The following is a 12,614-nucleotide window of genomic DNA, read 5'->3' on the forward strand; positions in this document are numbered from 1 at the left end:
CTATTCCAGCAGTGGCTGGGAGCAGTGGGTCTGTTGGAAGTGCGGCTGACTGTGGCTTGGCATGGGGAGGCAGGTCAGCCAGCTTCATCACTGAAGGAAAAACAGCTCCCTTATAAAAGATGGAAACTTTTCCTGAAATATGGAGAGCCTTCCAGCCAGTATAACTTGCAGGACTGCGTGGAATACTTCCAAACAGCAACTGCTGGAAGCCAAGAATCTTTAGGGAGAGTTGAATTAAATAAACTCGAGTGATAAAGTAGCAGTGGAACATAAATGAGAAGGCAATTTTGGCACTGACTCCAAAGGGAAAATGGGATAGGCCTCAATTTGAGCTGGGAGGGAACCTCAGGGGTCTCCGATTTCACCAGGACTTTCCAGAAAATGCCTGCAACTGTTTGCATAGGAACTTAATCCTGGTCCTGGATAAAGGATCTACATTCTGACAAGGTGTTCCTGAGGTGTTTCTGAGTAGGAAACGTGGGGTTTCAGGAAGTCTCCAAGCCCCTTTTTGTCTAGGTCAGCTCAATATAGTCTTCCCCATGCCTGAATTCTTGAAGATCTCTGATTCATTTTACAGCCCTCTAAGCAGTGAGCAACATGGCTGTGGGGTTCTCCTGGACAAAGCAGAGAGCTAGGAAGCCATTTTCAATCCCTCTTAGGGCAGAGTGTCCACTAGGGTGTGAGGAGCGCCTCTGACGATGCCTCTGGTTTGTGTCTTTAGCACCTGTGTTGTGTGTGTGGTGAAACAACAAAACCCTCACGACTCAGCAATGCTGAGCTTGTTACAGCCACAGCCTTGGTGGTTCTTCAGCACCCATTTCCCATCCCCTCTCTCGTGTGACCTGAAGAGAAGGATGCATTTCTTACCCCTTTATCCACAGGGACCTTCACATCCATAGAGAGGTAAGCCTGTTTCCCCATTGATCATGGCAGTTCTCAGCTGCAGAGGTGAACAAGGTCAGTGTTAGGTGCCTCCAGCAGGGCAGGAATTAACAGGAGCCACTTGTCATAACAATGGAGGGACAGGCAGAAGAGTGGAGGCTGGATGGAGGCTCTGGGCAGCCTGATCCTTAGTGTGGGTGTCCCTGCCCATGGCAGGGGGGTTGAACTAGATGATCCTTGTGGTCCCTTCCAACCCTGAATGATACTATGATACTATGACTGAAAGGTGTCCCCTGTCCCCCCTCTCCCAAGCAATCCCCTCCCCCCAACAACCCCCTCCCACCTCCCTTACAGCTCTTTATTGCTTCTTTTAAACGGAGGCAGCTATTCTCCGTGGCCAGGATCCTTGTTCAGTCAAGATGATAAGCGACACATGCAATAATGGCTTCTGTTGAAAGCTTGTTGATGTGTCTTTTTAGCAAAAGGGAAGGATCTGCAGGCTCTGCAGCTGCCAGCCCAAGCTTCAGGCTTCACTGTTTGGCAGCTGGGAAGTCATTAGCAAGGTGCTTTGGGAGCCTGGGAGAGGAGACACCTGGGAAACAGTACCTGCTCCAGACCGGTTCCAAAGCTCTTGGACATTTTCTAAACTGATGGATGAGTTACAGGCACCACTTCTGAGCTGCATCAAAGCAGCTGCTTAACACAGCAAAGCAAGACTGAATGATAGCAGAGCAGGCAGCAGAGAAGACCCTTCTTATCCAGCCCAGGTTCCAAAGGCAGAATGCAATTGGCACAGTGAATCCCAGCCTCTGGCAAGGCAGAGCCAAGGAATTTTTCCACAAGTGCAGAACTTTGACTGAACATCCAGCCTGCCAGAGCAGATCAGCCTATTGCTTCAGCCTGGATAGGAAAACCAGCTGGGAAGCCACTTGTTCATTCACACAAATTGCTTCCAGAGCAGGCCTCCATTCCAGCTACTGGCCAGGCTCACAGCTTTTGCTGTACAGGGCCACAGTTCTGTTTATGGTGGCTGTTTGATGTGGGTTATTTACAGACCTAGAATACAAAGCCTGTGTTTCCCAAGGCCCACATCTTGGAAATCAAAACACTGGCTGGGACTGTTTACTCCTTTTTGGCTAAGAGTGTTTGACCTCCTGCCAGAGACACAGCATGGACCCCTTGAACTGAGGGCTCCAGTTCTGGGCCCCTTGGTTCAAGAAGAACCTCAAGGAATTGCTTGAAAGAGTCCAGGACAGAGCCACAAAGATGATGAAGGCAGTGGAACATCTTCCTCCTGAGGAGAGCCTGAGGGAGCTGAGGGCTCTGTAGCTTGGAGAGGAGGGAGCCTGAGGGTGACCTCATTCATGGTGATAAAGCTGTGCAGGGTGAGTGCCCAGAGGCTGGAGCCAGGCTCTGCTGGGGGATGCCCAATGCCAGCACAAGAGGCAGTGGTGGGAAGCTGAGGCAGAGGAAGTTCCATGGAAACAGGAGGAAGAATTTTCTCCCTGTGAGGGTGACAGAAGCCTGGAACAGGTTGCCCAGGGGGTTGTGGAGTCTCCCTCTCTGGAGATATTCCAAACCCTCCCTGGATGTGTTCCTGTGTGACCTGCTCTAGGTGCTCCTGCTCTGGCAGGGGGGTTGGACTGGATGAGCTTTCCAGGCCCCCTCCAGCCCCTAACATTCTGTGATTCTGTGATACTATTCATCTATTCTGGTCTGAGAGCTTGCAGCGTTTCTGTGGGGGTTGGATTTAGTTCAGTTTTTGTTGCTCCATCCATATCTCCTTTTTATATTAGGCAGTGGAGAAATAGATCAGTGGATATCTGAAATCTCCTTCGATCTCCTTAGCTCCAGATAGTCTGCAGGCTGCCTACTTCTCCCGTGTCCAGCCCCCAGGTGACAGTAGCTGTAGAATGATGCCACACTCCTGGCTTGCTGCTTCTTCCTCAGTAGCTTTTCCATCAGGGAGAAGGAGAAATCAGCTGTTGTGCTGGTGTCTAGGAGCCTGCATCAGGCTGATTGCTTTTTAGGCAGGACATTTCTGACAGCACTTTGTAAAATGTGTATCAGAGTGTGGACAAATGGTCTGGTGAATGCTGAAGTGCTCCTTTCTGTTGTAGGGTAAGGGAAATGAAGAGTTAATTGTAGCCTCTGTTACAAGAATGATCTGGAGGTGCTGGAAGGTGTCCAGAGAAAGGCCACAAGGAATGAGCAGAGGGCTGGAGCTGCTCTGCTGTGAGGACAGACTGAAGGGGTTGGGGCTGTTCAGTCTGGAGAAGAGAAGGCTCCAAGGAGACCTTATTGTGGCCTTCCAGTATCTGCAGGGGGCTACAAGAAAGCTGGGGAGGGACTTTTGAAGGTGTCAGGGAGTGATAGGGCTGGGGGGGATGGAGCAAAACTAGAAATGGGTAGACTCAGGTTGGATGTTAGGAAGAAGTTGTTCCCCATGAGGGTGGTGAGAGACTGGCACAGGTTGCCCAGGGAGGTGGTGGAAGCCTCATGCCTGGAGGTGTTTGCAGCCAGGCTGGAGGTGGCTGTGAGCAACCTGCTGTAGTGTGAGGCATCCCTGCCCATGGCAGGGGGGTTGGAACTGGCTGATCCTTGTGGTCCCTTCTAACCCTGACAATTCTATGATTCTATATTGATAAAGAAAAGTCTTCCAGAGGCCAGGGAGTCCCCAGGCGATGGGCAGTTCATCCAGGATATTGTAATCTGTTATTCTTTTTTGTTTTCCTGTCGGGTCAGAGTGGCTGAGAGCTCCCCAACAGAGAGGGCCCCGGGGGTGCTGTGATTGACAGCCACCTAAACATGAGCCAGCAGAGTGCCCAGGTGGCCAAGAAGGCCAAGGGCATCCTGGCCTGCATTAGGAATAGTGTGGCCAGCAGGAGCAGGGAAGTCATTGTGCCCCTGGACTCTGCATTAGTTAGGCCACACCTTGAGTCTGGTGTCCAGTTCTGGGCCCCTCAGTTTAAGAAGGACGTTGAGAGACTTGAAGGTGTCCAGAGAAGGGCAACAAGGCTGGGGAGGGGTCTGGAGCACAGCCCTGTGAGGAGAGGCTGAGGGAGCTGGGGTTGCTTAGCCTGGAGAAGAGGAGGCTCAGGGGTGACCTCATTGCTCTCTACAACTGCCTGAATGGAGGTGGTAGCCAGGAAGGAGTTGGTCTCTTCTCTCTAGCAAGCGAGCACCAGAACAAGAGGACACAGTCTCAAGCTGTGCCAGGGGAAGTTTAGGCTGGAGGTGAGGAGAAAGTTCTTCCCAGAGAGAGTCATTGGTCATTGGGATGTGCTGCCCAGGGAGGTGGTGGAGTCCCCATCCCTGGCGGTGTTCAAGAGGGGATTGGATGTGGCACTTGGTGCCATGGTCTAGTCCTGAGGTCTGTGGTGACAGGTTGGACTCAATGATCTTTGAGGTCTCTTCCAACCTGGGTGATACTGTGAGACTGTGATATCTCTCCCTAGGGGGTGTACAGCCATTCTCTCTCCCTGCTCTCCATCTCAGGGACATGTGTGTGGTTATCTTTATGGTTTGTGGGGGAGAAGCTTTCTCCTGGCCATGGCTGGCAGTGAGTTTCCAGCTACCCCACAGGGTCTGGGGAAGCCTGCAGCAGGCCTGGGTCTAGTGTGTGTGTGTGTGGCAGCTTGGCTGCTCTTGGGCTGCTGAGGCTGAGGGGGGTGGAGGTTTCTGGGAGGCTCTGGAAGATTCTGGCCTGCTAGGTCCAAGTGAAGGACTGAGCCTAGTTTGTGAATGGAATCCTTCTACCTGAATACCTTTTGTGTATATTTGTAAATAGAATTTCCTTTTAAACTTCCAACCCAGTGTGGGAGCATTTGTATCTCACTCCTTGGGAAGGGTAAAAATATCTCCTCTGTCCTTCTGCCCCTGGGGCAGCTTGTGGCTCAGAGCTAGGACACAACCCAACCACCAAACTCTCCTGCTCCAGCATGTGCTGTCCCCACAACTGCTAGCAAGTGCTGCTGACTCCTTTCCCCTGCCTGCTTGTGTGCTTCAAACCTACACTGACGTGCGGTGTGCCTGAGGGATCTCGCAGCACCCGAGCGCTTTGCCACTCCAACATCTTGGCAGACCAATTGCTTCTTCGGTGGTTCTGTCAAGGCTGAGGAAAATCTGCTTGGCTGCTAGCTCCTGGGCTGCTGGGAGGATCTCTCAGCCCTTATTTTTTTTCTTTCTTTTCCTCTCCTCACACTGACAATTATCCTGTGCTTGCTTCACAAGCTGAAACTGCCTTGCTGCCAGGCCTGCTGCTAGTGCTAGTGTGCATCAGTTGGTATTCTCCAGACATTGCCATCTTCCTCCCCTGGATTTCTTTATAGCATTACACATCATTAGCACTTGGGCATATTTTTCCAGTCAAGATTTGCTGCTTATCAGCGTTGCTGAGACTCTGCTGCAACTGCTGTTGAGTCTGTCGTCGGTCTAATACCAGAGCTGCTGAAATGTTGGCAGCTCTCTGCTGCAGTGGGTGTACCTCCAGAGCCTCTAGACTTGCTGAAGTCACACTGCAGATATCATCCACGTCACTGAATGTCTCTGTACCCTCAGTGACTGCAACCTTTCTTCCTTCTGGAAGATGCAGTACAGGAACACAAACTTGCTTTGGTTTTCATGCCTCTTTTCTTCCCCCCCCCCCCCCACTAGACAGTCATACTCTGAGTGTGTAGGGACAGAACCCTTGCACTCTGCATCATATGTGCATTGAGGTATCGATGCTATTTGATCTGACAGAAACATGCTAGCCATATAAATATAACAGCAAAGCAAAAGCCTCTCATTTTCTGGATTTTCTCTCTTTTCTGGGGTAAAAAACTGAACTGGGTAAACAGGAGCAGCTCTAGAAGTGATTCCAGAAAGAGAGAGAGAGAACTGCAATGGGAGAACAGCCTCTAGAAGAGTTCAGCAAATCCACACAAAGCCATTGGTAACCTTCAATTGCTTCCACTGCATGTAGAACCTCATATTTTTGTCTTGCTTTCCATGTTTCACAGCCAGTTCCACTGTGCTTGCTGCCTCAATTTGCCACTCTTCCAGTTCCCAAGTTCCTTTGGTGTGGCCCTTGGTACTTGGCCTGCACTAGCAGCAGCAGCACCACTTTTGGTCCTCTTGCTGGGCAGGTCATGTCTCCTACCTGTTTAACGTGGATATCTATAGCATCAGAGCCTTTTATCTTGGCAGTTTCCCCTGCAATCCAGTAGCAGGTGCCCCTGTGCCTCATTTTATCTTACTCCAAATTCAGTTCTTATCTTAGTAACTTCAGTCTCCCCTGTAATCCAGTAGCAGGTGTCCTGCACCTCATCTGATCTTACTCCAAATTCAGTTCTTATGTTAGTAACTTCAGTCTCCCCTGTAATCCAGTAACAGGAGTCCTGCAACTTATCTGATCTTACTCCAAATTCAGTTCTTATCTTAGTAACTTAAGAATCTATTGCCTTCTAATTCTTCTGAGTAAGAGAAAACCAGCCCCAGAGGAACCTCTCCATCTTCCTGCTGTATCTGGGTTCCTAGCTGTGCATCATGGCAATATGCAGCTGTAAAGGTGCAAGCTGTTTCTTGTCACTTGTGAATAATTTGGCTCAAGTGGAAAAGGTTATTTGCTAATCATTTCCTCTGGCCAGCTGTTGTTTTCAGTGCCTCCACACCTGTGCAATAAGGTGGCTGCTGGAAATCCCTTTATTCTCAAGTGACAAAGTCCCTCTATGCTTTGTCATTAACTGCAGGGTTTAGTCTCTTTTTGAATGCACTTTCTTCCTTCTTGCAGGTCTCATTAGTTGAGTGGGCTTCAGCTATATCTCACATACTTCATGTTTGGGTAACATCATGAGACACTTCCATACTCCTAACCTATCCTGGTTTTGTATTAAGGCAGCATTTGGGCCACGTACATGCAGGCTGACTCCCTGGAGCACTCTCAAGGTGCTCCTGCCAATGCTTTCCCACCCTGTTCCATGAGAAGGAAAACTCATACTGAAAAGCCAAACAACCTCTTTGTAGATGAGCATCATCCTCATCCTCTTGTAGACTGCTAACCTCTCTTAGGACCAGTCAGGCACAGGAAAAAGCCAGGAGTACCTGCTGCCTGCTGCTTCCCTTCTGCACAGGCACACTAGGTCATAGAAAAAAGGAGGTAAAAGAAAAAAGGAGGTAAAAGAAAAAAGGGCTAATTTCACTTTCTGATACTTACTATTTCATCCTGGTCTTCCCATTCCACTTCTGAGAGATCTACACTGTTGTAGTTTGGCTTAGGCTTGAGTTTCTTTCCTTCTTTATACTGGTCATTGGTTCAAAACAGAACAAGAAAAGTAAAGAAAGAAAGGAAGAAAGACAAAAGAAAGAAAAATAAATAAAGGGGAGGAAGGCAAAAGAAAGAAAAGAAAGAGAAATAAAAGAAAAGGAAAAAAGAGAGGAAAGGGAAGGAAAGGGAAGGGAAGGGAAGGGAAGGGAAGGGAAGGGAAGGGAAGGAAAGGAAAGAGGAAAGGAAAGGAAAGGAAAGGAAAGGAAAGGAAAAGGAAAGGAAAGGAAAGGAAAGGAAAGGAAAGGAAAGGAAAGGAAAGGAAAGGAAAGGAAAGGAAAAGGAAAGGAAAGGAAAGGAAAGGAAAGGAAAGGAAAGGAAAGGAAAGGAAAGGAAAGGAAAGGAAAGGAAGAGGAAAGGAAAGGAAAGGAAAGGAAAGGAAAGGAAGGGCAAAAGAAAAAAGACAAGAGAAAGAGAGAGAAAGATAAGAAAAGCGAGAAAGAAAGAGGAAGGAAGGAAGGAAGGAAGGAAGGAAGGAAGGAAGGAAGGAAGGAAGGAAGGAAGGAAGAAGGAAGGAAGGAAGGAAGAGGAAGGAAGGAAGGAAGGAAGGAAGGAAGGAAGGAAGGGAGGAAGGAAGGGAGGAAGGAAGGAAGGGAGGGAGGGAGGGGAGGGAGGAAGGGAGGGAGGGAGAGAGGGAGGGAGGGGAGGAAGGAAGGAAGGAAGGGAGGGAGGAAGGGAGGGAGGAGGGTGGGAAGGAAGGAAGGAAGGAAGGCAGGAAGGAAGGAAGGAAGGAAGGAAGGAAGGCAGGAAGGGAAGGAAGGAAGGAAGGAAGGAAGGAAGGAAGGAAGGAAGGGAAGGAAGGGAAGGAAGGAAGGAAGGAAGGAAGGAAGGAAGGAAGGAAGGAAAGAAGGAAGGAAGGAAGAAGGAAGGAGGGAAGGAAGGAAGGGAGGGAGGGAGGGAGGGAGGGAGGAAGGAAGGAAGGAAGGGGGGGAGGGAGGAAAGAAGGGAGGAAGGAACCCAAGTAAGTGGTTAGGTAACTCCCTCCAATGAAGCCTGTCAGAATTGCTACGTTGTTTGAAAGCAGAGGGGTCTTATTTATTCTCTGAGCAGGAAGGCACTATTTGGGTGTAAGAACTTTCTTGGTCCCATGCATTTCTTTATGTGGACAGTGCAGGGCTAGGAGAGTAGTAGGAGAGGCTGATCCAGGAGCAAGGGACAGGTAAGAACATAGGGAAATTCCCAGGCAAAGACTACAACCTCCTTTGTGAGAGCATTTTTCTAAACAGCATACTTGCTTCCAAGCAACCAGGTTCTCCCCCCACACTTAAGAGTGTAAACCATTAACACTATGACACCAGTTCTAATGGGAAGGAGGCTTTGCCTCCACTGGCAGAAAGGTAGGCTTCCCACCCAGGGCTAGCTGACTCATGCAGACCATTTCCCTGTAGTCTTAGGCCAATTTCATCAGTGCCCTTGGCTGCTTCACCTTGCTCCCATCCTGGAAAGATCACAGAATCACTGAAGACACACAGTAGGCAGAGACCTCCAAGCTCATCCAGTCCAACCTTCCACCCAGCACTGCAGGGGCAACACTAAACCATGTCCCTAAGCACCAGCTCCACACACTGCTTAAACACCTCCAGGGATGGGGACTCCAGCACTGCCCTGGGCAGACCATTCCAGTGTCTGAGAACCCTCTCTGGGAAGAAATATTTCCCTAGCATCCAGCCTGAACCTCCCCTGCTGCAGCTATGAAACCATTTCCTCTACAAGATGATGGTCCCCTGCTCTTCACATACTGAAGCAGCTACCTGTGCCTGTGGTGCCTCTGTGCAAAGCTGCCTTTTGCAGACAGCTGCTGTGAAGCCCTCTGGTGGCAATTTCTCTTGCCAGTAACCACACTGACACTTCTAGCATGGATTTATGCCTGCAGGCATGGGTAGGAAATGTGAAATCATTGCATGATGTGTTTGCAGACAGATGTGAGGTCTGGAGCCACATGGTGGTACCATGAGGGAGAAACATCCTTGCATCCATTCCTTCAGACCTCCAAAGGCCTTTGCAGACTGCTAGTAGAATGGAATGGAATGGAATGGAATGGAATGGAATGGAATGGAAGTCTCTAGACTATTCCTGAATTAGCATGTGGTATTGTGCCCTGCCACTCTCAGATTCTCAAAGTGCCCAACACTCCAGCTGCTGGGATGCTACTCATGTGCGATGTTCTCTACAGCTACCTGAAAGGAGGTTGTGGAGAGGTTGGTGCTGGTCTCTTCTCCCAGGTAATTAGTGATAGAACAAGAGGGAACAGCCTCAAGCTGCAGCAGGGCAGGGTCAGACTGGACAGTAGGAAGAATTTGTTCCCATCAAGAGTGGTCAGGCCTTGGAATGTGCTGCCCAGGGAGGTGGTGGAGTGCCCAAGCCTGGATGTGTTTGAAGGTGGTTTGGCTGTGGTGCTTGGGGCTATGGTTTAGGGGTGAGCCTTGCAGAGTAGGGTTCTGGGTTGGCCTTGGTGATCCTGAGGCTCTTTTCCAACCTGAATGTTTCTGTGATTCTGAGAGATATGCCTGAGCAAAAGGAATTGTTTCTTCAGCCTGGCAGTGACCCCTTGCATGGACACAGCTGCTCCTGCACCCACAGCACAGCAGGCAGTCACCAACAGCCCTCATACGCGCCCTTGTGGAGAGCAGGCAGGCAGAGAGCCTTGCACATCGTACACAGCTGTGTGCATCTGTACATCTGTGTATGTAGAACAGAGTTCTCTGGCCCTCATGCTCCTGAGGGAGCCCTAGAGGGCCTTCTAATCAAAGCTATACATACCAAAGGACGGAGGTCTGGGTGTGAAAGGATGTAGCCGTTGTTGGTGTTCAGAAAGGCGTATCCATGGACACCCAGCTGGAGAAAGAGGCAGGAGAATAATTAGTGCTTTAAGTAGAAACTGCTGTGTACTGGGTGCCACTGATACCCTAGCACCAGCACCCTTCAGCAGGAGTTTCCCTCTAAAGGCATTGACCAGTAGGAACCCCCCAGTGGTTTATCTCTGGCAAGCAGGCTGACTGTGCATGGATGCAGGAAAGGATCTGTGTACACACTCAGAAAAGGGTGCCCCCCCCTAAAAGTCTGATTGTCCTTGGGGACAGTTGCCACCCAGAGACACAATAAGCTGTCCACAGCAGGCTCAGCTGTGGTGCACAGAAAATGGGCAGCGATGAGGAATGTCATAAACCTGCATTGCCAGCAGGGCCAGGGAGGGGATTCTGTCCCTCTACTCCACTCTGGTGAGACCCCACCTGCTGCACTGTGTCCAGCTCTGCAGCCTCTGTTACAAGAAGGATCTGGAGGTGCTGGAGTGTCCAGAGAAGGGCCACAAGGATGAGCAGAGGGCTGGAGCTGCTCTGCTGTGGAGACAGGCTGAGGGAGTTGGGATTCAGTTTGGAGAAGAGAAGGCTCTGAGGAGACCTTCTTGTGGCCTTCCAGGATCTGAAGGGGGCTACAAGAAGGCTGGGGAGGGACTTTTGAGGGTGCCAGGGAGTGATAGGACTGGGGGGAATGGAGCCAAACTAGAAGTGGGTAGATTGAGGTTGGATGTTAGGAAGACGTTTTTTCCCCATGAGGGTGGTGAGAGCCTGGCACAGGTTGCCCAGGGAGGTGGTGGAAGCCTCATGCCTGGAGGTTTTTTCAGCCAGGCTGGATGTGGCTGTGAGCAACCTGCTGTAGTGTGAGGTGTCCCTGCCCATGGCAGGGGGGTTGGAACTGGCTGATCCTTGAGGTCCCTTCCAACCCTGACAATTCTATGATTCTATGGAACAGCACAGAAAGAGCAGGAATAGGCCTGTGTGGCCATCATGACACAGGCAGAGCCGTGAATGAATGAACAAGTGAGCATGAAGCTCACAGATGGAAACCTGGTCCGGCTTCAGAGAACTCTGTGTTAGGTTTCAATCTTGGCAGGATCAGACCTAGCCGAGGCCAAATGTGCAATCCTGTAGTTTTAAAATGCTTTTTAAGGGCTAGCAGGATCTATTAAGAGCACACACTGGCTGACCTGATCTGCAAAGAGATTTCCCAGAGAGCAATTACTTGGATCAAGTCTGTATTAGAATACAAATTCCAGCCAAACCTTTAGTTGCCAAAACCCTACTGAGAGCCTGTGCTTGCCAAAAGCAGGGGTGTCCCAGGGCAAATAAGAGTGCTTAAAGTTTCTAGCTTAAAAATAAAGACTAAAATATTGCTGCATTCTGTTCCTACAGAGACAATCCTGGAAGGGTAGCAGTGAGGAAGTCATTTACCAGCTGTCTGTGCCTTTCTGGAGAGAGTGGATCCTGCATTTTGCACATCCCAGATCAAAGCTTCAGACTCTCTCTACATCACAGTATCACAGTCTCACAGTCTCACCAAGGTTGGAAGAGACCTCAAAGATCATCGAGTCCAACCTGTCACCCAACACCTCATGACTAGACCATGGCACCAAGTGCCACATCCAATCCCCTCTTGAACACCTCCAGGGATGGGGACTCCACCACCTCCCTGGGCAGCACATTCCAATGGTGACTGACTCTCTTAGTGAAGAACTTTCTCCTCACCTCCAGCAGCTTGAGACTGTGTCCTCTTGTTCTGGTGCTGCTTGCCTGGGAGAAGAGACCAACCCCTTCCTGGCTACAACCTCCCTTCAGGGAGTTGTAGAGAGCAATGAGGTCAAAATTATTCACTGTAATTCACTGGAGGGCAATGAGGTCTCCCCTGAGCCTCCTCTTCTCCAGGCTAAGCAACCCCAGCTCCCTCAGCCTCTCCTCACAGGGCTGTGCTCAAGGCCTCTCCCCAGCCTTGTTGCCCTTCTCTGGACACCTTCAAGTCTCTCAATGTCCTTCTTAAACTGAGGGGCCCAGAACTGGACACAGTACTCAAGGTGTGGCCTAACCAATGTAGAGTACAGGGCACAATGACTTCCCTGCTCCTGCTGGCCACACTGTTCCTGATGCAGGCCAGGATGCCATTGGCCTTCTTGGCTGCCTCGGCCCACTGCTGGCTCATGTTTAGGCAGCTGTCAATCAGCACCCCCAGGTCCCTCTCTGTTTGGCAGCTCTCAGCCACTCTGACCCCAGCCTGTAGCACTGCCTGGGGTTGTTGTGACCAAAGTGCTGAGGCTGAGGGGGCTGAGGTTGCTTAGCCTGGAGAAGAGGAGGCTCAGGGGTGACCTCATTGCTCTCTACAACTCCCTGAAGGGAGGTTGTAGCCAGGTGGGGGTTGGTCTCTTCTCCCAGGCAGCCAGCACTAGAACAAGAGGACACAGTCTCAGGCTGCACCAGGGGAGGTTTAGGCTGGGTGTTAGGAAGAAGTTCTACACAGAGAGAGTGATTGCCCATTGGAATGGGCTGCCCGGGGAGGTGGTGGAGTCACCATCACTGGAGGTGCTCAGGAGGAGACTTGATGGGGTGCTTGGTGCCATGGGTTAGTTTTTCAGGTGGTGTTGAATGATAGGTTGGACATG

The 12,614-nt window shown here is 50.4% G+C and overlaps 1 protein-coding gene across 1 annotated transcript in view; it reads right to left on the reverse strand.

The window, feature by feature from the left end:
- Positions 1–12,614, reverse strand: part of CACNA2D4 (calcium voltage-gated channel auxiliary subunit alpha2delta 4) — a 197,890-nt gene that overhangs the window by 104,830 nt on the left and 80,446 nt on the right. Inside the window, 4 exon segments of the mRNA XM_068141829.1 lie at positions 869–906; positions 908–940; positions 7,079–7,165; positions 9,947–10,021. Of these exon segments, the coding sequence (XP_067997930.1) occupies positions 869–906; positions 908–940; positions 7,079–7,165; positions 9,947–10,021 (233 nt within the window).

The sequence above is a fragment of the Melanerpes formicivorus genome, unplaced genomic scaffold, assembly GCF_026170545.1.
Source record: "Melanerpes formicivorus ecotype bairdi unplaced genomic scaffold, bMelFor1.0.p_v2 SCAF_8, whole genome shotgun sequence".
Lineage (NCBI taxonomy): Eukaryota > Metazoa > Chordata > Aves > Piciformes > Picidae > Melanerpes > Melanerpes formicivorus.